Genomic DNA, 25924 nt, shown 5'->3' with positions numbered 1-25924 from the left:
AGTGTGGAAAAGGAAGCTCTTTTCTCTAAATGAATGAATTCAGGGCACTGTAACTAGAAACAGTCTTACTAGGAGACATAGGGAGAGAGAGGCCAATTCTTGTATATATTCTGGATGTATTTTAGTGTCTTCTTTGGTAAGAAGTAAGGCAGGATGCCTGATGCCATGGAGTATACAAAGATAAATTAGATACCATTTCTGTTCTCATGCCACTGACAATTGAAGTAGGAGTGTATAGAAGCTACTTGATAAAATGGATAGAAGGTTTGACTTGGGGTTAGAAAGTGGACTAGCAACTTGGTGACAAATGCCAGCTCTGTCTTTATTTATGCAGTCTTAGGTAAGACACTTCGCCTAGGGGATTATTTAGGTTCTTTTGGTTGCCTTGTAATAATTGTTTTATTTTGCTTAACATGGAGTTTTAGATTGGTTAAAATTCTATACGAAGTCATTATAGCCTATGTATTTATCCAGGGGGCAGCCAGGTGGTGTGGTGGATAGAGTGCTGTTGTGCCTGGGGACAGGAAGACCTGAGTTCAAATGTGGTCTCTGATACTTGACCAGAGGTGTCATTCTGGGCAAGTCATTTAACCCTCTTTGCCTCAATTTCCTCCTCTGTAAATGAACTGGAGAAGGTAATGGCAAACCCCTCCAGTGTCTTTGTCAAGAAAACTCCAAAGAGGGTCATGAAAAGTCAGACGTGATTGAAGCAACTGAACAAAAATAACGTATATATTCTTTCTTTTATCCTTTATCCATTTTTAAAAATCACTAGTAACTTGTCTGAATAGGTGAGGATTGCATACTGTGTCTCTTTTCATTTTCATTCTTTCAATTCCGTACAAATTTTGTACTTTGCTCTAACAAATTGGTCCAACTGAACAGCTGATTCAAGAATGACTCCTACATTAGCAGTGAGTTGTTTTCTGTTAAAATATAATCTTTTTTTTGTTATATTATTCATTCCTTGCTATATTTAACACCTACCATTTATTTTCCTGAAAAAATTCTTAATACACAGGTGTGAAGCTTCTGTGAAGCCTTTGTGGTTTTGACATTGTTTATCTGACACAACTCATAATTCAGAAAGAATTAACTGAACCATGAATAAATGGGAAAATAATATAAGGTGGAGGGAGGAAATACTGAATCATTATGGTGCAGTTAATTAACCACATATTGATTTATCTTTTAATACCAGATCTGTCCATGGCAGTGCAGAAATTTTCACAGTCCTTGCAAGATTTCCAGTTTGAATGTATTGGAGATGCGGAAACTGATGATGAAATTAGTATTGGTAAGCGCCTGTTTTCATTTTTAACTATGAGTAATAATTTTAAAAGTTATTTCAAGATGATTTCTATTTCCTTGAAACAAATGAGTAGTCTTAAGTGGCCAAATAAATGCTCTTGATATTCTCTTTGATGGGTAAAATAATATAGAGGAATTGAGTCATTTTTGTGGGAGCCATTGCACTAAACTGAACAAGGAGCAAAGATTTGGATTCTCTATGCTCAATGGCTTTTTCTGTATGATCATGGGCAAATTATAGAGTGATTATTCTCTGACCTCATTTTCCCTATGGAAAAAAATGGGGTAATACTCTCTTTCTCTATTCTTAAAAGAATGAAATGGTCATTAATAGTCATCAGCATTTATTAGATACCTAAGTGACATATAATTCTGCGTTAAGTACTACTGGTCTTTGGAGAGTTAGGTTAAATGTGATGGTTGCTCACCTGAGAATACATCTATTAATTTAGTTGTGTATCAGAGTTAAAGAAATAGAAATTAAATTGAACTTATGGAATTTAATACAAATGTTTCAGAATTAATGTTCAGTATTATTATTCAGTATGTTTTTCTAGGTCCTAAGCTATGATCCCGTGCAGTAGGTACCATATCCATTGACAGCTTAGATCAAGGGTTGATAATCTTTTAAAAATAGTAAGTCAAGTTTTATAATTCAAGCTTTCATAAGCAAGAATAGTTTGCACAAAGTCCATGGAATTCAGTAGCTTTCCTTCAAGGTCACAGTGCAGGATGTAATGGTGGCTCTCTTTAGACTCTTTCTCTCCTTTCACATCATGGCACTTGTACTGATTTGTGTAGCAGTTTCCTTCTAAACAACACAAACCATTTAGCAAATATTCTTTCATTCCCATAAAGTTATGTGTGATAAAATTGAGATTTTTTTTTTTACTTCCTTAAACATATCAGTTATCTGGTATTGTTGACTCTACTTCTGGCTTTAGACTTTTGATCCCTTGAGTTTTTCTGACTCATTGTTGCGAATTGCCCACTACAGTATATGGCTAGGCCTTTTTTCCTCTAGCCCTTCCCAGATTCTATGTTTGGAAACCTTAAAATTTATCATTTCTTCCTTCCTTCTGTATTCTCTCTTAATCTGCCTTCTTTGCCTTTGACCCTGCTTGCACTGTCTGCTCATTGCCTATGTCCTCCATGAATTCCCAACTGTTTCTCTACCAAACTTTATTTCTTGTTTCCATAAATGTTTGATTTGTTAGCATTGTGCTCTTTGAGGAAACTCAAGTCGTGTAAAATACTTTAGTCCTTCCCCTTAAGGTAACAGGAAACCATGGCAAATGCAAAAAAGTGTAAGTCGAGAACCTAGGCCTCAAGGAATTTACAGTTTTGTTTAGCAGACTGGATAAGAGATAATTTAAGAATACATAATAATACTAACAGTAAATTCATAAACTTTTAAGAACATTTTAACAGGTATTGCCATATTGAGTACTCAATCTTGAAAATACTCAGAGATTTAGTAGAAGAAAAAAAATTTTGTGGGAGCATGAGGATGTGAATATCATCTCCCTTCTCTTGTCTGCTATTAGAGTTGTCCCAGAGATGCTTTCAGTGAGTCTACATATGAGCTTAAATCCCAAAACTTTTATTCAGTTATTAAAAAGCAGGCATTTTTCCACATGTCCACAGAGTATTAATTATAAAAGAAAAATAGCAATATAGCTATTAGCTGATAGTCTTGCACGTTGTAAGTACTATATAGATGTGTCACTTGTCCCATTCTAGTTGAATTCCATAAAATAAGATGAGAAGAATTGAGGTAATAATTTTAAGGTTTACAAAGCTATTTGCTTACATTCTTACTTGATTCTAAAATAGAACAGGAAGAACTGTCTTTTGTCTAACACTTACAAATTTGCAAAGCACTTTGATCCCAGTTACCATGTTATAGAAGGCAGTAGCATTTTACATTTGCAGAAGGTGAGGCCAAGACAGGTGAAGTGGATTATAAGTGACAAGCCTGGAGTCAGGAAGACTCATCTCAGATACTTATTAGCTATATAAAGCCGGGCAAGTCACTAACTCTCAGTTTCCTCCTCTAATGAGCTGCAGAAGGAAATGACAAGCCACTCTGGTGTCTTTGCCAAGAAAAGCTTAAATGGGTCATGAAGAGTCAGACATGACTGAAAAATGACCAATCAATAAAAAATCAGATATAGAAAACATGACTTGAATTTTAGCTGAGGGTCCCCTAATTCAGGTTCCATTACTTTTTGTAATGCCATGCTACAATTTAGAAGGATGCAGAATAACATGTAATACAAAATAAGGATCAGCATGACAGAGTTGTCTCTAGGACAAGCACCTGTAGCAATATGCATACTAGTTACCTAGGGTCCAGGTGGATGGTAACTCCAGGATACCGTGCAGCTTTTTCTGAGGAGGATTTTCCTATACCCACACCATAAGAAATGGTTCATTTGTTAGTCTGCTATTCTAACTATTCCCAGCCCAATGCTAATCTCTGGGTAAAGTACGAAGATATTTCCTTCTCCTAGACAGCAAGTTATATTTTGAGGCTTTCTCTGAAGGATTACTGATTTGGTTCTGAGGGTATAGGTTCCCTGGGCCAAGGATAAGCCGTCTCCCCCTGTCCCGCCTCGAGGTTTACCCCTAACCTAGTCTGGGATTATAGTTCTGTTGACTGGTTTCTCTGTCCCTTTTTCTTGACTGAGCAACCCCTCTAGAGAGAGGGGATGTAGTTGAACTGATCTCCCAATGGGAGCCTGTTCTCAGCTCCACTTTTTTTAATAGACCAAATCGATAACAATGGTATCTAATACTGATAAATGACAGTCTAACTACAAGCCTGGGGAAACTCAGATGTCTCATTACTAGAGTGACCACAGGGTGATGAATTTACAAGTTAAAGCAACATACTTAAAAAAAATTTGTTTTCATCTTTTATTATTTTTTTTATATCAGCCGAATTTGTTTCAGTTCTGTACCTCTCTGTCATTCAGTATGATCCAACGGACATGTGGCCAAGCATGTGGAACAACAATCGCAAAGCAGAGAAAACCACAAGACCCTAGGTCTTCAATCTTTCTAGTCACTCATTTCCCTCCTCTAATAAAATGTTATCTGCTTAGATAGAGTTGTATGCTTTATCTATCTATAAAAGGTTTGGTTTGTTTATAATTAGATTTACCTGCTGTGATTTTTAAGCAAATTTTTAACCAGGTCTGGCCCTATGACTTTTGATTCCCTGAGCAAAATGAATATTTGTATGAGCACTATTGGAGATGAGGTTTTTTGCTTTTTTTTTAAACAATTTTCAGCACCTCCTCCCCATACTAACATGGACACCTGCCCTCAGACTGGTCCTGATTTTTAGCCAAAGTTTAAAAAAAATTCTGAATAAAATGAAAATAATTTCATTTTGGTAATTTGTTTAAACTAGCTTCATTATAATATTATCAGAGCTGGGCTTTAAAAATAACAGTATAAATAAAAGCTTCATATTAATAATTTTTAATCTAGTTAAGAATTAAGTAATCTGTTTATAAGTCTGAATTAATAAAGTAATGTTTTAGTATGGAAAAACCTCAATCTGAATGCCCCTGGACAGTACAAGCTATGTGCTCAGAAGGTTAAACATTTACCCAGAGGGTGAGTCAATTCCTTGTAAATATTTTTAGGTGGGAATCTCACTGCCATGGACACTTGAATGAAAAATCTCAGAGGCCAACAATAGAGAACCTGTATTCACACTTGGAATGGGAAATCAGCATCATAATCTAGATGAAAAAAATATACTCCTTTTGTGTATTTCAGGCAAAGGCATGTTCTTCCCCCTCCAAACTCTATGAATATTTGCAATAATGGCTGATGTTTTTAAAGGTCTTCTCACTCCTTTTCAGGACTCCTTCCTTTTTGTATTCTGCCTCTTTTCCAGTTCCATGTTCCTCCATTTCATTTTATGTGTGGGTATATTGAGAGGTCCAAAATATCAATCTCTCTTCAGATAAAGTTGCAGTAAAGTGAGCAATAACTATTATGAGTCCAAAGTTCATTGTTTTATTTTGTATTTGAAATTTAACCACCTTGTACTTTTTTTTATTTTTGTTTTTACCACATTACAACTTTGTGCTACTGAATCAACCACCACAAAGGGTAGTATTTTACATATATGGGAAAACATACATCATACTTGACAACAACCAGCGAAGCGTCACTATTTCATTTTGTTTTTCAATAATTTTTTTCAACTAAAAACTTATTTCCCTCCCTTCTCCCTTTGCAGAAAAAAAGAAAAACAAAACTCTTGTAACAAATTTTCATGGTCAATTAGTTTCATGGAAAACTGTCACATTGACTACATCCAAAAAAATGTCTCATTCTGTACCCTCCCACCATATGATTTCTTGAGTCAAAATCCTTGGTTTTTTAAGTAAACCTTACAGTTAACTTTTTCTAGCAACAAAAATTATTTTTATTTGTATTTGCCATCCCATCCTCTTCCTGAGCCAATGGTTCTCCAACCTTTATTCCATGACATCATGGAGGGCGGCTTATTGCTTACTCTGTTCCCTCCCTCTGCCTTTCCCACCTCCTTTCCTGCTGGCTGATATCCCTCTCTGCCAGGAAGCCTTTCTGGTCCTCTGTCCAACCAGTCAGTCAACCCACCAATATTTATTAAGCAAGTCCTTATTATGCACATACCTCCTCAGACTTCAGTTAAAAGTGTGCTTTTCCCCACCCAGCTTTCTCATTTTACTCTGTTTTATCTTCATAGCTAGTTAATCATCTCAAAGATCTATCCACCTTTAAACCTATGCTCTTCGAATTCCAAGCACCTTGCACATAATTTGCATTCAATAAATATTTCTTACAGTTGAGTTGAAACCTTTGACTTGGTTACCTCACTCCCCCTCCATCACTCTGTTCATATTGAAGAAAATAACCTTGTGTTCCTCTTTTATGGGGGCAGTCTGTTGGCGGGATGGGTTTGGCAGGAGGGGGAGTATAGTGTTGGAAGAACTGAAAAGGCTGATGTAGTAAATAGTCAAGATTTACTGTGGATGTGGGTATATGGCTAGAAGTAGAGGGGTCAGGTCCTGTTGTGGTTTTGGAGCAAGAGAAATGAAGAACGTAAAACAGTTTGAAGAGTTTAGGCAGCTTGGGGCAATGAGAAAGGGGCTGTTGGAATTTGAGTTCAAGTTAATTAAGGCTTTGCTACAGAACACAATTTTCCTGGTTCTCAGATTCCTCATCTATAAAATGGGGTGTTTGGACTAGCCAATCCCCTTGGTCTCTTCCAACTCTGGCTTTTATTATTCCTTGAAGATAGTCCCCAGGAGCTAATGCACCATGATCCCTCTGCAGTATCACCATGTCTCCTTATTTTGAGAAAACTTGCCTAAAATTAGTCCTGATTCCTAAAGCCCATTGTTGTGGAGGATCTAGAAGAAAGATTAATTGGTAGCTTCTTGTTGCCATATATACCTTTTATAAATTATATATATTTAAATGCTTTTGGGTTTAATGTTTGACCTTTGGGACTTGGAAATAAATCCTTACTAATTTAAGGGTTTATAAAGAATTTTGGGTGGAAATCTCAGATTATATGTGTGTGTGTGTATGTGTGTTTATGTATGTATGATGTATGTATGCCTTTTTTCTGAGGAATGGCCTAGCTAAATTGAGGGGAATAAATAGATTGGCTAACTTGTGATTTTATTTATTTATTTATCTCAGCAGCTCACATGGACCATCTCCTGAACTATAGATAGGCTACAATTGGTACAACTTCCTACAATTTCCATTTATAAAATCAAAGATTTATAATAAATTAATAGGAAGTTTTCACTGTGAAACAGTTGATAAATATTTTATAGACCCAGAAATCTAATCAGAAGTATTTTTTGATCTTCTTATGTACCAGTCACAGTACTAGGCTCTGGTAATATGAGGACAAGAGAGTTCGTCAAGGAATTTAGATTCTTTTTTAGGTAGATCCATATTCATAGGTAAAAAATATATATAGAATATATGACAGATAAACACATGGTAGGGTGAATGAGAAGGGGTATTAATAACTGAGGAAATCAGGAAAGGCTTTCTGAAGGGCAGCATTTGAGCTGAGCTTTGAAGGAAACTAGGGGATAGTGATAGTGGGATAGGGAAGTGAGGAGAAAGCATTCCAGATGTAAGAGACAACCAATCAATAAAGGCACAGAAGTGGGAAAGACAGTTATGCCATATTGCTTTGCAGCATTTTAAAAATAGCAAATTATACAGTGTATAAAATCACACACACAAAAATTCAGCATTATAGAACAGGACAATTAGAGATACAATGGCTATGTTAAAAAAAAATCCCAAATTATGGTTTCCTTCACTGAAGTCCTTCCTGTTGGAAAAATCACAAATACTTATAATCAGTTGACATGGTTATCTTGCAGCATGAGATCTACAACATATGGATAAGTAAGGAGGAAGGGATTCAAAAGGAAAATTAAGACTAAAAGACCAGGAGTGATGCATTGGAATAACGTAAAATGACTAGAGGTCACATTGAGGACAGAATCAGTTTAGAAGTCTGGAAGACAATGAGGTGGAAGGTTAAGAGATTTTAATCAAAGAAGGGTGATGTATTTGTATGACTTATTCCACTCAGTGTCTGCAGTCCCTTGAAGACTTAATGTTAGGCAAAAGGGCATTAAAGAATGAAACATTTCCATTGGAAAAAGGTTATAAATTGGTATTTGGTCAAATGACATTTTAGCTGAGTCTCATTATGTTAAGATATGATTTTATTATAATGCACTGATGGCCTATAGTATAATATGTGTATATTATATAACATGTATTTTAAATGACATACATGTATATATGTGCATGGAAGTATATATGTATATGAATGTGTACATGCACATGTGCACATACATGCAAACATTCACAAGCAGCATGATATAATAGGGCTAGAATCTTGGACCTAGAAACAGGAAAACCTACATTTAAATCTTTCTTTTGACTAACTGACTGTGTGACCAAGGGAAAGTCACTTAATCTCCCCTAGCCTCATGTTCCTAATTTATAAAATGGAGGCAAGACTACTTATATTTACTACCTTACAGGGTTGGTATAAGGTTCAAATGAGATAATGTATGTCCAAGTACTTTGAAAACATTGAAGTGCCATATAAGCATCTATTACTAGTTATTACCTGAACAAACAGCAACAAAAATGAACCTTTCAGTAGTCAAAGAAGAGAAAAAGAAGATTGTGCTATCATGAAAGGATATGAACAGTTTTCAAGAATAATTGCAAGAAAGCTCCAAATCACTAATAATAAAAGAAATACAATAGAAATAACCTCGCACTGTGCAAACTGGCAAAAATGACAGAAGACAGGTCTAGTCATTGTTGGAGTTTGGTGTTATTGATGGAGCTATGAGGCAGCACGTTTTTTGAAGAACAATTTGGAATTATTTGAATCAAGTGTCTCTAATGACCTTAGACTTAAATGTCTATACCTGTTGACTAGAGATTTCACTACTAAACTTATACCTTAAGGAGGTCATATCAAAATATTTATAGCAGCATTTTGCAATATCAGAGAATTGGAGACAAAGTAGATGCTCATTCTCCAATCTTGGGAAATGGCTAAAAAATTGTGGCACATGATTGTAATGGAATATTAGTGTGCTGTAAGAAATGATACATTTGATACATGGCAGAGAAGCAAGAAAAGCATGATCTGATACAAAATGAAGTAAGCAGAGCTAAGAAAGCATCATACACAGTGACTGTTACCGTGGAAATGGAAAGAAAAAAAACTCGTCAAAAATCAAAAGTCATTATTGCAAAATGATCAACAAGCACCAAGTAAGAAATGTGAGAAGATACCTCCCATCCAATAGTGTGCTAGAGCCAGGTCTACCCCGACCTTATTAAATTTTCAATGTGAACATTTATATTTTGGAAACTGGCAAATAAATCTGGGCTTGATTTATTGTTTTGTTGACCGTCTAAAAACTTACGTGATGGCGTCAGGAAGAGCTCAGATTTGCTCAGTTCAGTTTTGTCCTCAGAGACTGACTAGCTGTGTGGCCTAAAAAAAATTACCTAATTTTACTGAGCCTCAGTTTTTTTAACCTGTAAAATGGGGATCGTAATAGTATTTACCTCTCTGGGATCTAAGGATAAAATGAAAAAATATTTGAAAAGTGTTATGCAAACCTTATAGAGTTATGTAAATGCTAGCTATTATTAGCTATTTTTATTATTATACAGAAATGCTAATTATGAAGATTAAAGGTAAAAGTATGTTATTCATACATTTTCTTTTTCTGGGACTTTTGTTAAACATTTAAACATTACCTTCCCCTGCCCCTAAGTCACTCCTTTGCAGAAATGGAAGGTCTAAGAGTGTGGTTCACTGTACCTATTTCCAGATTTTTTTGATTGATCAGTTTTGCTGGACTTTTGCTTTCTTTTTTATACACACACACGCACACACACATTTACTTTTTATATAATTTATATGATTATATATGTGTAATCAATTATATAATATATAATTTAATACATATATATAATTTTTGTTTTCAAAAAAAATTTTTATATGGGTAGCTCTGGGTGGGGGAGAGGAAGAGGATACTGGTAGAAATTTGGAGAGATATGAGTGAAATTTAAATTAAATAAGAAAATACTTTATTCAACTGTGAACTTCTATTATGTAGGGGTTTTTTTTTAAAGTTTATACTAACTTTAACATGACAGTAACAAAATTGCCCTGTTTGTATCTATCACCCTCTGAATTTCTACTCTCTTCTGTGTATTTGTTGTTATAACTATTATTTAAGGTATTGTTTAGTAGTATGCTTGAAATTGTGTTTAGCCTCTGTCCTGGGCATATTCTCTTTTTTTTCCATTCTGAGTTGGTGACGTCATTCATTTCTATGGGTAACATCATCATCCATCTAGAGATAACTCCTAGATCTATCTAACCCCAGTGCGAGGCTCTTTGCTGAACTCCAGTCTTGAATTATCAACTGCCTGTCGAACATTTAGAACTACAGAACCTGTAAAACTCATTCTCCCTTCTCCCCCTCTTTTTCTTACTCCTATGAAAATTTATCCTTCCAGTCTCCAGGTTTGCAACTTTGGCTTTATCCTGACTCTGTACTTTCCTTCACCCCAAATATTCAGTTCGTTGCCAGACTCTATAGTTTCCACTTGCATAATGTGCATCCAGTCCTTTCTAGCTGCTCACATGACTTGCAAGCTAAGTTTAGGCCTTTATTACCTCTCACCTAGACTATTGCAATAGCCCGCAGCTGGTCCCCCTGCTTCGAGCCTCTCCTCATTTTAGTTCTCCACATAGTTGCCAGAGTGTTTTTCATTAAATACATATTTAATCATGTCATTCTTCTAAGTAAGCCTTAGTAACTCCCCATTACCTCCGGAGCAGCAGTTCTTAACCTAGGGTATATGGACTTGGTTTTTAAAAATATATATTTTAGTTATTTTAAAATATTTTAATTTAAAAATTATTTTTAAAATGATATTTCAGTATAAATTTTTTGTAATTTTATTGTATTTTATTTAATGAATTTAAAACATTATTCTGAAAAGCTTTCTGAATTTCTGGAAAGGCTTCAACAAACTGCCAGAAGGGTTCATGATACACAAAAGGTTGAGACCACCTACTCTGGGACTAAATATAACATTCTCCTCCACCTCCCGCCCCCTCCCCCAGTTTGACATTCAAAGTCCTTTATAGCCTGGTCCCAATCTGTCTTTCCAGCCTAATTACTCCCTTTCCAACACTAAAATATGGCCAAACTGGCCTTATCCTGTAACAGGCTACATGCCTTCTCCCCCATGACTGGAATAAGCATCTTTACTTCACTTGGAATCCTTTATTTCCTTTAAGATTTATCTTGAGCACTGCCTTCTGATCCCCTCAACTGCTGGTGTTCCCCTCTCCCACCCCAACTGCCTTGTATTGTGTATATATCCTCTATCTAGTTCTGTATGTACATATTGTAATAGAATGTAAAGGCTGTGAAGGCAGGGATCTTCATAGTCTTGTCTTTGTATCTGGATTACCTGTCACTGTTCCTGGCCTACAGTAGGCGCTTCATTAGTGCTGGTTGATTGATTTTTGTCATTATTGCTGTACTTTGGTTGCCATTATGGATAGGGATTTTATGTTTTAGCTTTTATTCAGGCTTTCTGCCTTGCTCATTTTGTCGTTCCCTTTTCATTTCATCGTTCCCCTCTCTACTGATACATACACAAAGAAGCTAGGCTGCTTGACTCCCTCACCTCGTCATGGTGGGGGTATCTTAGGGCCCAAATTCCTTTTCCTCACTCTAGGCTGTGGTTCTGAGGACCTGCCCAGCACATAGCTAATATTGATTCACTAACTGACTCACGCACTCACATTTTTAGCCTTCCTCATTCCTTGGTCCCTTTCTTTATTTCACATGGTTGGGCCAAATCAGTTTCTCTCACTTCCTCCAAGAGCTCTGGTTTTCTGGAAGAGTAACTCCAGAGAGGGAAAATAAACTATTCTGATCCCTTTATTTTATAGATGTTGAAATCAAGGCCTAGAAAGACATCAGGGTGAAATCCAATATTCTTTCCCTGACAGAACCCTACAAATGTCCTTCTAGTGTTCATCACTGCCAGACTTTCTACTGTTGAAATGCATTTTGTTTTCTGGGATAAATCAGTAAGACATTGTCACCCATTAATATATTACCTCCAGTTACAGAATCATTGATTCTCAGAGTTGGAAGGAATTGAAGAGGTCATCCATTCTAATCCATGCCTCCTACCACATCTTTTTTTTTTTTTTTCCTGAGGCAGTCTGGGTTGAATGACTTGCTCAAGGTCACACAACTAGTAATTGTCAGAGATCAGATTTGAAATCAGGTCCTCTTGAGTCCAGGGCTGGTTCTCTGTCCACTGCACCATCTAGCTACCCGTTTCCTACAGCATCTTAACAAATGGTCAGCCCCTGCTTGAAATTTCTAGTGACTGGAAACTCATTGCTTCCCAAAGACCTCCCAAAGAAATCTGTTCCTTTTACTTGTAGATAACTGTCAATTGTTAGGAAGTTTTTCCTTACACTCAGCCAAAACCTGTCTTTTTGTCACTGCCACCCATTCATTGCTCCAATTTCTGCCTTCTGGGGCCTAGGAAAACAAGTCCAAGGGGAGATGGCAGAGAAGCAGATTTTGGCTTGATGTTAGAAAAAATTTGCAAGCAATTATCCCAGATTTAGAGCTGGAGGAAATATCAGAGGTCATAGAATTCACTCTCTCATTTTATAGAGGAGGAAATTGGGGCCCAGAGAGATGAATGCCCATGTCCTGCAGCTGCAGAGGTGGAATAAATGGCCAAGTCCAGAGTAGAACCCAGTTCCTCACAGAACCCTGGAAGGAAAAGGCCAGTGGCAATGGGAGGTGGAAAGGGAAGGAAGGTCAGGGGCTTGGCTCGCTATCTGGGAAGGGTTGTGGGAGGACTACAAGCTAGCCTGGTGATAAGCGGGGGATGGCACACAGCAAGTAGTATGAGTTTAAAGGTAAAACATCAGCCCGTGTCTTTCTGAACATGACATTTGAATACTTCTCATCTTTTATATGGACAGTATTTTACTTAGCACACTGCCTGGAACATAATGGTAGATGCTTAATAAATGTTTATTGATAGACTATTTAGGAAGCTGCTGGCATTAGCATTTGAGAGACTCGAAATCCTTAATGTCAAGTAGTGTTAATAAACTCTCAGCTCTACTTTTTTTCCCCTTGCTTCTGTGAATTAAATTTATTGTCTTATTACAGTTTGCCAGAGTGCATCCTGCTCCTGTGAATCCATATTAATAAGAATTTCGGCTTTTGAATCTTCTGTTCAGTCACTTTGGTTTGGTATAGAAGAGTGTGTAAAATGGTTTATTATTTAGTACATAATAGAGTATTCCGTCATGAAACAAGTATTATCTGGGACTAGCAGTGAGTTAACGACATAATGAAACATTAATGTTTTGCCCTCTCTTTGCTACTAGCCACTACTTCTGATCTTTTTTATAATTTTTAATAGATGAAATGCCTTCTAATAAGTACCAAATAATTTTTTGAATATCTCTTTGAATTGAGTCATGTCTGGTTGTTGGAAAAGAACATTTAACGTGCTTAATCGGTCATAAAACTTCTTTCCAAAAAGTTCCAAGTAATTTACAGGTGCTTTGTGAATTTATTTAACCATAATGTAGGAGGCAGGTGGTGCTGCCATTTTTATCTGCATTAAAATACGAAACCTAGTTAGACTCAGTGGTGGGTAAACAGCTACCTGAGAAGTTTGAAAGACTTGGATTCCAACTGATAGAAACTGACTTTATAAGCCTGGGCAAATCACTTCACCTCTCAGCGCCTCTAAGCTTAAGTTGTTTAACAGGGAATGATTCACATTCGTAGACACCTTACTTAGTCAGAGTTCACTTATTAAATCAAAAGTTCAATTGAAGAAGAGAAGGGGGGCAAGGAAGGAAAAGAAGGAGGAGGAGGAAACAAAGGAAAGAAAAGAGAGAAGAAAGGGGGAAGGAAAGAAGGAAGGAAGGAGGGAGGGAAGGAGAGATGAATGGTGTGTTTAATGTCATGGGACTGACTGCCCAGATCAGAAATTAAAGTGAAGTCTCCTGATTCCTAATCCAGGGTTTGATCTGTTCAAACTGCTTTGCGTAGTGACTAGCTTTGAGAGACCTGTGTGCTAGCTCTTGCCATGCCACTGACTGACAGTGACTTTGAATAACTTATTAAACTTTTAAGGCCAACAAAAGAGCAGGGTAAACTAGTTGATTCTAAAGCCCTTTCTGTCTCTTAACTTTCATGAAATAAGACAATCAAGGGACACCCCCTGGTGGCCACTGGTCACGGGTAAGAGCATCAGTCAGAGGACTAGACAAGCTAGGTTGAGATGTCTCAAGCACAGGGGCATTAATGAGGTCAGCCTAGCTTAGGGGGAGGAGGGAGTACTGTGATTGGTGAAGGAGAAAGTACTGGAATTCTAGCCAGGGAGTTGGAGTCTGGGCACTCATGCACAAGAATCAAAGATACATCAAAAGGGGTGGTAGTGGCTGTGGTGAATAGAATGTAAAATAATTAAGATAATTAATTGGTATATCCTACTTTGTTCTATACTATGATGTCTGTCATCCCTTGTGTGCATGTTACAGCCCTGGAATTCTTGAAATTCTCTATAGCTATTCCAACTAAGTTAACCTCTCTGGATCTCTGTTTCCTTCTCTGACAATTGGTAGAAATGGAGTAGAGATATCTATTGTCCTTTCTAGTTTGTAAATTTCCATGATAATCAATCTTTAGACTGGGGCAGATAGAACTGAAATAGTTAACAGATGTGTTTGAAAGCCAAGATAAAGTTGTTGGATAATATCCTCAATGAGTTCAAGTCACTGATTGTCCCCCCATGCTTGGAATTCTGTCTTCATATATGTCTTCTGGCTTCCCTTCAAGCCTCAGCTAAAGTTCTACCTCCTGGAGGAAGCTTGTCCTTAACTTCCTTAATCTTAGACCCTTCCTACCCCCAGTTTATCTCGTGTATATCTTGTTTATACATAGGAAGCATGTTGCCTTCTGCTTTAGATTATGAGCTCCTTGAGAAAAGGGACTATATTTTTTCATCCTTTCTTTGTATTCTCAACGCATAACCAGAAGGGCAGCTAGATGGTGCAGTGGATAGAGAAGGAGGCAGGAGGACCTGAGTTCAAATTTTACCTCAGGCACTTGACACTCACTAGCTGTGTGACCTTGGGCAAGTCATAACCCCAATTGCCTCATCCTGGGTCATCTCCAGTCATCCTGTTAAATATCTGGTCACTGGATTCAGATGGCTCTGGAAGAGAAGTGAGGCTGATGACCTGCACAGCCCTCTCTTACTCAAAGCAAAGTCAGTGCAAGTCATGTCATCATTTCTCTGATGGCATGGTCTTCTTTGGCAATGAAGGACGAACACACAATGCATAACCACATTTTTAGCATATAGTTGGCATTTAATAAATGCTACTTGACTAACTTTGCCAACAAATGAACACAAAATAATGTGTTAGAAAGACTATTTTAATAAGTTTTGGTATTAAGATATACTAGACATATTTTGGGGTAGGTATGATTTGAGAAACATTTGACTTTTAGTTTAAAAGAAATTGGGCATTTAAAAAATGTAGACGTTTTAAAATTTAAAATTCCTACTTTTTTAGGAATGGTAAGTGCAGAAAAAGTAAAAAAATCTGGTTAAAAGGAATATTTATTCATAGCTATGCTTCACTTCCCAAATAAACACCCCCACACACAAACAATTTTGAAACAGCCTTTCCAAAATTGGATAAATGTGTAGAAAACCCTTGCCCCTAGGACTATGGGAAATAGCATGGTGTAAGTGATTGGAAAGCCAGAGTCGGTTAATACCTGTGTTCAAACACTGCTTCTGACACAGACTGGCTGTCTGACCTGAGGCAAGTGATTTAACTTCGCTAGAACACCAAACCAGTCTCTAAGTCTGTTAAGTAGCAGAGAAAGCAGCTAGTGATCTGCAGGTTTCTTTATCCTGGGAGCTTCCCTATACCAGCCAAGTGGCACAGTGCATAGAGTGCTGGGCCTGATGTCAGGAAGACATAAGTTCAAATACAGCCTCAGACACTTGCTGGCTGTGTGACCTTGGTCAAATCACTTAACCCTTTATGCCTCAGTTTCCTCCTCTGTAAACTGAGCTGCAGAAGGAAATGGGGAACTACTCCACTATCTTTACCAAGAAAACTCTAAGTGGGGTCAAATAGAGTTGGACTCCATTGAACACCAACAAAAATACCAGTGAAATAACTGGTCTGTTGTCTTTCCTCCTTCAAATCTCCAGTCTCCGATCTATTCATGTACTTAGAAACAGAGTGGTAGAGATATGAGTTTTTGGTTTCTGCCTAGTAATTATAAACCTATCTTTAATGGAAAAGTTTCTGACTCAAGAAAAAATCCACCCAATTGACCCTGGTCCTAACCTTAACCTAGCAGAAGAGATCAAAGATGTGAATAAATTAAGGGGAAAAAAAAAAAACTTTTCATCCATTAAGTTAAAAGAAAGCCATCACAGCCACTAATCCATTGTGACAGTCCTATTTGGTTATACAAATCAGGAAGTCTGCTATTAACATGAAACTATTTCAAATGTCTTAATTATTTGTAGAAATAACATTTGGTTTTGAACTCTACAAAGGAAGAATATTTTTCTTTATAATAGTTCTCCCTTGTATAACTGAATTATTGTTTTCCATTTTTTCTTACCACTCTCTTTTTTACAGCACCCACGCAAAACCACCCACATTTAAGTAGGATAGGATGACAGCTGTGAAAGCTACACATTTCACGTGGCCTTAATCCTTCAAAGAGAATATTCATTGGTGAAGAAGCTATGAAGACTCACTTGAAATATTTCAGAACTTTATCGAAACTTATTCTGATTGGAAATGCAGGGGACCTATTTTCTATATATTGGATACGAATGAAATATTTGAAAAACAGTTACCTGGAACTTGGTGCTTTTATTGCCTTGATAATGCTAGTTGACATTAACTTTCACTCAGGAGCAAAGATTTTTAACATACTAGAACCTTGAGCTAAATCGAATTAGATGACATTTAATAGGGTTAAATGTAAAGCCTTGGACTTGCAACCAAAGAATCATCTGTCCAAGTACAAGATAAAATGAGGTGGGATTCAAGAGCAGATCAGGTTAAAATTACCTTAGAGTTTTAGTAGCCTGCAGGCCCTGGACTACTATATAAAACTTAAAACAAAACAAAACGAAAACCCCCAATGCAAATAAATATTCAATTGTTTTTTCAGTCATGACCCCATTTGGGATTTTGGTTGGACAAAGATACTGCAATAGTTTAGCTACTTCCATTTCCAGCTCATTTTACAGATGAGAAAATGGAGGCAAACAAGGTTAAGTGACTTACCTAGGGTCAAACAGCTAGGCTGTGTCTGAGACCAGATTTGAACTCAGAAATATGAGTCTTCCTGACTCCAGGCCCTACCTACATTCTATCCAGTATGCCACCTCGTTGTTTAATAAATGCTTATTGAATGACTACTTTTCTTGTCCTCCCCATCTCATTCCCATGGGACGTCACAGGATTAGAAAATTTAGGTTTTTAACTCTCTAAAGGGACAATGTCAGTAGGGGCTGCTCTCAACTCTCCACAATGGGTTTAGGTGCCTCAATTGCTGAGCTTAAATACATATTCCCAGTATGTCCCTCATTTATACCCCCCCAACTCTCTTCTTTTATGGGAGATATCTGTGGGTGTGTTTTTGGGTATATTTTCAGCATATACTTTTGTCACACTTAAAAAATCTCGTAAATAGTTCATAAACATCTTCAAAAATTTCCCTGAATTCTTTGTATTTGTCATTTTTTATGGTGCAGTAATATTCCATTGCATTCATATACAACAATTTGTTTAACCATATTCCTTTTGATGGCACCCTTTTTTTATCCATGCTGCTATAAGCTGCTATAACGTCATAAGCAAGACGCTTGTTCAGATGCTTCGTTTTTCAAAGGGCTTTGGCATGTGTCTGTTGTATCCGTGTATCCACATGTATCCATATGTGTCCACTTGTTGGGACTGGAAGCTCAATTCCGTGTGGACAGTCTCGGGCAGGTAAAAGTGGGACTTCTAAATCTTAGAGTCTTACGAGGCCCTCCATGAACAGCGGGGGTTCGAGAAGGTCAGACTGAGCTAGCTCGGCTAGCTCGGGTATTTCCGCCTCTCCCCCGGAGATACCTGATGGGTGGAGTCTCCCTGCCCTCGAGGTCGTCCCGGATTGGAGCACACCTAGTTACCTAACAGCATGGTATTGAGATGCAAACTGTGTGGCTGAAGATTGAGTAGGATTGAGGAAGCCAGAAAGCTCTCTCTTAGCACGTGTGGAGCCAAAGAGGATAGTAGGGCTCCGCTTCTTTTCTTTCCTCTCTCCCCTCCCCCTCTCTCCCCGCTTATACTTCTACTTCCAATCCCTTAAGCTTAGCCTCCTTAGGAAATCTCCCCCTCTTCCTCCTAAGGAAGACTCCACTGCTCTTGTAACCGATACCCTGAAATAAAGCTCAACCCCTGTTTGACTCTGGAACGTCCTTTCTCTCATACGTTTATCCGGTTTGGCCAACCGAAGACCTGGGACAGGTAAGAAAGACTCGGGTAGCCCAATACAGGCCTCTAGGCTTGGCATCCACTCATATTAAAAATGGGAATTTAGTAAGAAGTGGAGTAGACTGATCCTGGGTATTAAATGGAGCTGATAGAAGGCAAATAGATTCCAGGGATGAAGATGCCTACTGTTGGGGCTGTGAGGCTCCCAAGCAGACTAAATCCTGGTGTTTACTAGTCTAGGAAAACACATTAAGAATCTGAAAGGGTAGGGGCTTCTTCCACAGTATGGGCAAAGCACGATGTCTGGCACATAGGAAACATGTCATAAAGGTTTGAATTGGGGAGAAGGGAAAGAAGGGTGGCTGGGATGCCTTCCAAACAGCCATTTTGTGGCTGCAAGTTCCCTTACTTCAGATGAGAACACTGCTCTGTGAACTCATCTGTTTTTGTGCCCTATAATATCTTAATTTGCTATTCCTTCCACTAAAGAAAAGCAGTTGAACAACACAAGTAAACACATTTCTTTATGCCTTATCCTGCCTGTCTCCCACCCCACCTGCATCAAAGGCAGCAGGCTTGCCTCTCTCTGTGAGTTCTACTCTGAAGTTACTCAGTCAACACACTGATCAACCTCTGATATCTCTATTATATTCCTTTAAATTGTTGTGGCTGTGGTACAAAATGTTTTTTTAAATTTACTCTGCAGAGGTTCATAAATGTCTTTTCAATTTCTCTGGGTTATTTATATTTGTCATTTTTATGGTGTAATAGCATTCCATAACATTCCTATACCATGGTTTGTTTGACCATACCTCTATTGATGGACACTCATTTTTATTTATTGTATTGCTAGGACCGCCTTAGTGTATGTTTTCTTCACATGCTTTAAAAAATTCCCAGTCTTATCTTTGCTAAACAAAGAGGAAACTCCTTTGTCCATACATACCTAAACCCAGAGGAAAATAGAGATAGAAATCCCTAAGAGGGCAGGCCTAGTGCTTGCTATAGGTATCTTAGTTTTTTAACATGGGTCTGTTAGAGAGAGGATAATCCAGGGTAGAAAATGAGGCAGAGAAAGTGGTGATGAATCTTTCTCACCTGGGTGATATATGACTCTCACCAAAATGACCATTAAGATTATGTTAAATACTTGTTCACTCATGTATATGCTTTGTCTTCTAAGACAAAGCATTCAGACAGCTCACTGTACATGTATTCTCATTAAGAGGGGACTATAAGGGAAAGAAGTAGTGAAGGAGAAAGGGAATGGGCCTAAGAAGTAGGGATCTTAAATCTGTAGTTCTCGGAGTGCAAACAGAAAAAAAATGTCTGTAATTCTGTTTGGGATCTTCCATGGGCCTGGTAGAGGTATCTTTACCTCATGGTATATCTCTAGTATATCTCATGAGGATATTTCTGCCTAAAAACTGCTAAAACTTCAGTTTTTGTTTCTTTTAATTGCAAAGTACTCTTTGCTGCCAGTTTTAAAAATTGAAAATCCTGGAAGATGATTTGAATGAAAATGAGACATGTAACAACATTAGTGTACATAGACAAAGTTCATCATACTTCTGTATACACTAATGTCATACGTGCTTGTATCCCTCATTTTAAGTCAAATTGGGTAAATTTACCAGAAGTGAAAGAGTTAAGATATTCAGTTTTCAGGTTGAAATTTGCTTTTAGATATAATGTGAATTTAGAATTTGAATCTGTTACAAGCAAAAGAAATATACCTTTTTTTTTTCTAAAATAGCACATAGTGTGCTCATGAGTTTTCTTTTTGTCCTTTGTATTTGAAGAATTGATGACTTCTCTTTTTTCTATCTTTCCCCTTCTCTTTGGGCAAATAGTATTAATAAAGGACTGATACCTTTTTACACTTAGACATTTGTGGAACTGGGTCCAAGTTTGGCATCAATCTGAATTAGAGAAAAGAAAATGTTTGTACTTTTTTCTAGTAAAGGAAATCCCAGAACCACAGAATCTCAGAGTTGGAAAGGCTCTTGGAGGCCATCTGGTCCAACTTAGATTTGAAAAGTAACCTCACTAGAAAACACTCAGCGATCTTACCTTTGCTTTTAAGATTTCCAGTGAGGGGTTACCCAGTGCCTCCCACAGTGCCTCATTCCACTTCTGAATAGCGCTGTTAGGAAGTGTTCTCTTACATCAAATCCCAATCATCCTCTTTAGCTTTCAAACATTCCCTAAGTTTTGCTTTGTATAACCAAGAAGAATAAGTCTTTTCCCTCATCTGTGTGATAGAATTTCAATCTTGTCATTTTCTATAGATGAGGAAACTGAGGCCCAGAGAAGTTGTATGTATAGATCCAGTTGTTAGGGCAATAGTTGAACAGAAAATCCAGTTTATGTTTTTTTTTACTTTTGTATGTGTGTGGTAGGTTGAAAACAGTTGATATGTGGCTAGGAGACTGCTTTGATTTCATCACCAATCACTGGTATTAGATGGAGTGACATATAAAGCTTATAACAAAGAGAAACTGCCTCTGGAATTCACATATAATTTGGTAGCAGTCATGAGAAAATGTACTGATGTCTGGGCAAAAACACAATTGGCATAAAGTTTGGGAATAAGTGTTACTGAGAGATCTTTTGTCTTCAAGATTCTGGTTTATGCTTTTTTTTTTTGAGGGAGTGTGGCAAAGAGAGGCAAGTTTTAGTTTTTCTTGAATCTGGGCTTTTATGAGCAACTAAGAAAATCTTTCAAATAAACTACTCTGCTGTTTGACGGTTAAGGATAGACATTCCAAGAAGAAATGCGTTGCTTAGCCTGGGGAGAGTATGCTAAGATGAAACATTTAAAGCTGAAAGCTTTATAGGATTTTTCACCTAAGGGGCTCCTCTTTTTTCCATAGATGCTTAGTTATTAAACCTTACAGAATATTGAGAGGTAGGAATATATGCATTTCACATATGGAGAAACTGAACTACAGATGGTTTCATCCATCTCTGGTCTTCACTTGTTAGACTGAATCTTGGTTAGCAATGAGACAGACAAAGAGATAGCAGCTTTAGGAATCAGGTTGGTCCACAGGGCAGCTAGGTGATGCAGTGAAGAGAGTGCTGGACCTGGAGTCAGGAAAACTCATATTCATAAATCTAGCCTCCAGACACATGCTAACTGTGTGACTCTGGGCAAGTCACTTACCCTATTTGCCTCAGATTCCTCCTCTGTAAAATGAGTTGGAGAAGGAAATGACAAACACTCTAGTATCATTGCCGAGAAAATCCCAAATGGAGTCATGAAGAATCAGACACGGCTAAAAAATGACTAAACAACAATTGGTCTAGAGGTTTCTGTTAAATAATGAGAGTCTGGACAGCAAGAAATCTCCAGTGGTCTGGAAGTCAGTTGGTATAAGGAAGAACCTTAAGAAAAGTAAGGGAAGATTTGGATGAGTGTAATGTTAATGAGAATTAAAGATCTTCCCCCAGCCCGTTGATAGGTCTCAGGTGGAGTCCATTAAGGGAAGCTTAATTAGGGGAAACCCATGCTTATTGCTTGTAGAACAATTGGGTAAAGAAAGATTTGGATGAGTGTAGTGTTAATGTAATGTTAATGAGAGTTAAAGATCTTCCTCCAGTCCATTAATAGGCTTCAGGTAAAATCCATTCAGAAAAGCTTGATTAGGGGCTGCTTGTTTTGTAGGAAGGCCCACACCTTTTGTTAATTGTTAAGGCACTGAGTCAGGAGGATTTCTGGCTCTGAAAAGTGTATGTATGCTCTCAGGTGAGGTTTTGCTTTGGGGCCTCTGGGTAGCCCTTAAGAAGCCTCCTGGTTTTGAAAACGAAGACTTTGGTGCTTCTCTCTCCGGTAACTACATATGTGTGTAATGGTCAGACAGTTGGATCTATCTGTTGATCTCTGATGTATGTAGCTAGAAGCCCTGTCTGTTGGTCTTTATTTCTGTGCTTGTAGGTTCTCCATTGGTATATGTGATTAAAGAAGATTGTTGACTCTTCAGAAGTTGTTTTCCTTTTAGAAAAGCAGATCTAAGAACCTGTGCTAACAGGCCATCCTGGATGTGTCAGGGTGCTTGCTGCTACAATGAGGAATCTAGAAAGAGAAGCCTGGATAACAAGAGTTAACCTGAGCACACAGGTCCTGAGTAACATGGTAGAGTTTGCTGCTATATAAGGGGGAACCATGTTTGCTAAGAATGATCTTAGAGTTCTTTAGTGTTCTTCAGCAGTAGAAAGACCTTGGATAAGTCATGTACTTCCTTTAGCTTCAGCGTTGTCATCTATAAAATAAAAGATGTGAACTAGATGTCTTTTGTAGTCTCTTCCAGTAATAAAACTAGGATCAGTCAACCCTCAGCATTTATTAAGCAAGGTGCTGGGTAAACAAATATAGAGGAGAGGGGGAAGTGAACAAGCTTTTTTTAACATGCCTACTATATATATGCCAGGCACTGTGCTAAGCACTTTATAAATATCATCTCATTTGTTTCTTACAACAGCCCTGGGAGGTAGGTGCTTTTATTATCCACATTTTACAGTTGAGGAAACGAAGGCAGCAGATTTTAAGAGACCTGTCCAGTGTCACACAGCTAGTACTTGTCTGAGGCTGGATTTGAACAGATGTCTTCCTGGCTCTAGGTGTTCTATAAAGATTGAAATAATTCCTGCTCTCAAGAAGCTTATGTTAATAGGGAAGCTGCAAGTAAGTATGTGTGTGTGTGTGTGTGTGTGTGTGTGTATTGAAAATATATACTAAATATATATATATATACACACATATATATATACACACACAGTATATATTGGAAATATATACTGAATAAACATAAAGAGATAAAAACGAGATGGGAAGGAAGAAGTAGAGGGCATTACCATTTGGAGGAATCAGAAAAGGCTTCATGTAGAAGGTAGAGCTTAAGCTGTGTCTTAAAGGAACAGATGGGTGCTGTGAATCAGAGGTGAGGACTACGTGCATCCCAGGGATGAAACTAGGAAATGGAATGCTATGTGTAATGAACAGAAGGCAGGTCATTTTGGCAGAGTAAAAGAAGGGGGGAAATGTACAATAAAACTGGAAAGATAGATTGGAGCCACGTAAGAAAGGACTTTAAAAGCTGAACAGAAGAGATTATATAATATCCTAAAGACACTAGGGAGCCACTAGAGTTAATTGAGTAGAGGAGTTACATGATCAGATCTGAGTTTAAGGAACATCACTTTGGTGTCTTGTGTTGAGGACAGACTGGAGTGGGGAGAGGTTTGAGGAAGGGAAGATACTATAATCTGCTTCTCCAGGGCCAGTATGGGGGTCAGGGTATGACAAGGAGTGAGCTCACAAGTGGTATCAAGCAGGAACCTTTGACTAGACTAGAAGAGTAGGAGTGGTAAGGCAGTTCTTGACTGTATCATTTAGCAGCAATGAAATTAGACTCTAGATTTATTTATTAATATTATTTAGCTTTTAACTTCTAGGGCATGGGGTCATATGTTCTTCTCTCTTACTTAATTATAAAACTATGAAATAATATTTGAATAAGTATTTTTGTATCACAAATAATAATGTCTAATAAAATCTCCTCTCACCCCCTATATTTCACATTAGGCCAAATGTTCCTCCTTTATTCCAGAGGCACCAGAGCACATATATGTTTCACAGTGATGGGCTGGCAGGATATGAAAGGAGAATTTCAATGCCAGTTTTTTTAAGCCTGGTCTCAATACGAGTCTGTTTCTGATTTATAATTTGGCAGTAGAAAAACCTGACCACAAGGCGGATGCTGTGGTGAATCAGGTTTAGTTACCTCAAAGGTAACTAAATAAGTCCCATGTGTATGTGATATGAGACCTCAGGTCCCGAGTGGCTCCCAAGTCTTAGAAGTAAGGGTAGAGTCTCCACGTGCGAGATTGTATTTACAGCGACCTGCCAGCACATGTCAGTAGCTCCATGACTTTTTCTCTGACAGTTCAGGAAGCGATTTATTGGCTTTGCTGCAAAGCTTCCTTGGGGCTTGAAGCCACAAATAGAGTGGGAAAATTTTATTTGATGTTGTGGCTCCCTGAAAATGAGCTCAGTTTGAGTTTGTGGCTATAAATAATGCCAGTGTTGAAGACTGAGTGGATATCCTGTCAATGGAGTCTTAATTGTGACCAAAAAAAGTAGCATATCTGATCAGAGTATCTCTGTGGCCTCTCTAGGAGTGCTTGATAAATATCCATCATGCAGATGCTGCACTTATTCCATAGCTGCTCTCCAAGCAAGCATGGATTAGGCAAAAGGCTTGCTTTGGTTTTAGGTTGAATTGTTAATGGACTGAAAAGTTGTGTTTTGTAGGAGAAAGAGTCAGTCAGCAAGAACTGTGCTTGAATACTGCCTGTGATTTTTATTGGCTGTGTAATCTTTGACCAGTCAGTTAGCCCCTGTGAGACTCAGTTACTTCGACTGTAAGTTGGAGATAGTAATAGTAATTTGATTCTTAATCTTGGCTGTGAATTTCAGATGAGAGAGGATATGTGTGTGTATACGTGTGTGTGTGTGTGTGTGTACACATATATATGCCTATGTATATATAGTGCTGTATAGATCTTAATGTAATATAATCATAATTATTATTGCTGTTTCATTCTGTTTTTCAGTAGAGTTCAGACAGAAATAAGTTCTAGGAGAAGTCACCATTCCTGTTATCAGGATTTACAGTTATCCCTTCCACACTCAGGGGGTTGACTGGAACATGGTGCCCCTGTGATCTGGAAAATCTATGTAAAAGTTTTTGGATCTCTCTTTGTACCAGAGAAGGTCTGATTTTTTTTTTTTTAATGTAATGTTTATAGTACCTTATTGTAAAATTTGGGTTATATATTTGGTTATGGGCTATACGTAGGTCAATGTTAAGTAAAAATACTGTTGAAAAAGAAATTTTAAAAATATGAAGTAAATATGAAAATTAAAAGTGCACTGGAGGAGGTAAATGTGTAGAGTTATACTTCTAGGGGTAGGAGACAGGAGTGGTAGAAGTGTAGTTGCCCGCAGATTGGTGGTAATTTCCTAAGCCTACCCTCGATATATGGAAACCTCGATGGGGAAAGGCTTAATGTGGAAGGGGTAATTGTAATCTCATTCTCACTGGGCTTATCTAGTATTTGTGGTACAACTCCGACAATAGAAAGAACAAAGAATAAAGGAGTGAAAAGACTTTTTTTTTAAGCACTTACTCTGTATCAAGCACTGAATGTAAGCCTTTGGGATGTAAGTAGTTATCAGGCACGGTCTGAATGAATCTCAAGCAAATAACTCTGAGAAGGACTGATTATTAGATAGGAGGAGAATCAAGACAGGTTATTGTCACAAATACCTAGAGGTAAAAAAATATCAAGAAGAGAGGATGATCTACGGTTTCTGTGCAGGAAAGATCAGTAAGGGTGAGGAAAAGGTCA

General features: G+C 37.7%; 1 protein-coding gene across 3 annotated transcripts in view; it reads left to right on the top strand.

The window, feature by feature from the left end:
- The window catches only part of ARHGAP42 (Rho GTPase activating protein 42), a 379722-nt gene that overhangs the window by 78828 nt on the left and 274970 nt on the right, over nt 1-25924 (top strand). For all 3 annotated transcript variants that reach the window (XM_072611294.1, XM_072611293.1, XM_072611296.1), the window contains exon 3: nt 1202-1297. In XM_072611294.1, the coding sequence (XP_072467395.1) occupies nt 1202-1297 (96 nt within the window). The remainder of the gene's footprint in view (nt 1-1201; nt 1298-25924) is intronic.

The sequence above is a fragment of the Notamacropus eugenii genome, chromosome 5 (genome assembly GCF_028372415.1).
Source record: "Notamacropus eugenii isolate mMacEug1 chromosome 5, mMacEug1.pri_v2, whole genome shotgun sequence".
NCBI classification, from domain to species: domain Eukaryota; kingdom Metazoa; phylum Chordata; class Mammalia; order Diprotodontia; family Macropodidae; genus Notamacropus; species Notamacropus eugenii.
The sequence above is the reverse complement of the archived record's forward strand: the minus strand, read 5'-3'. Positions and strand labels throughout refer to the sequence as shown.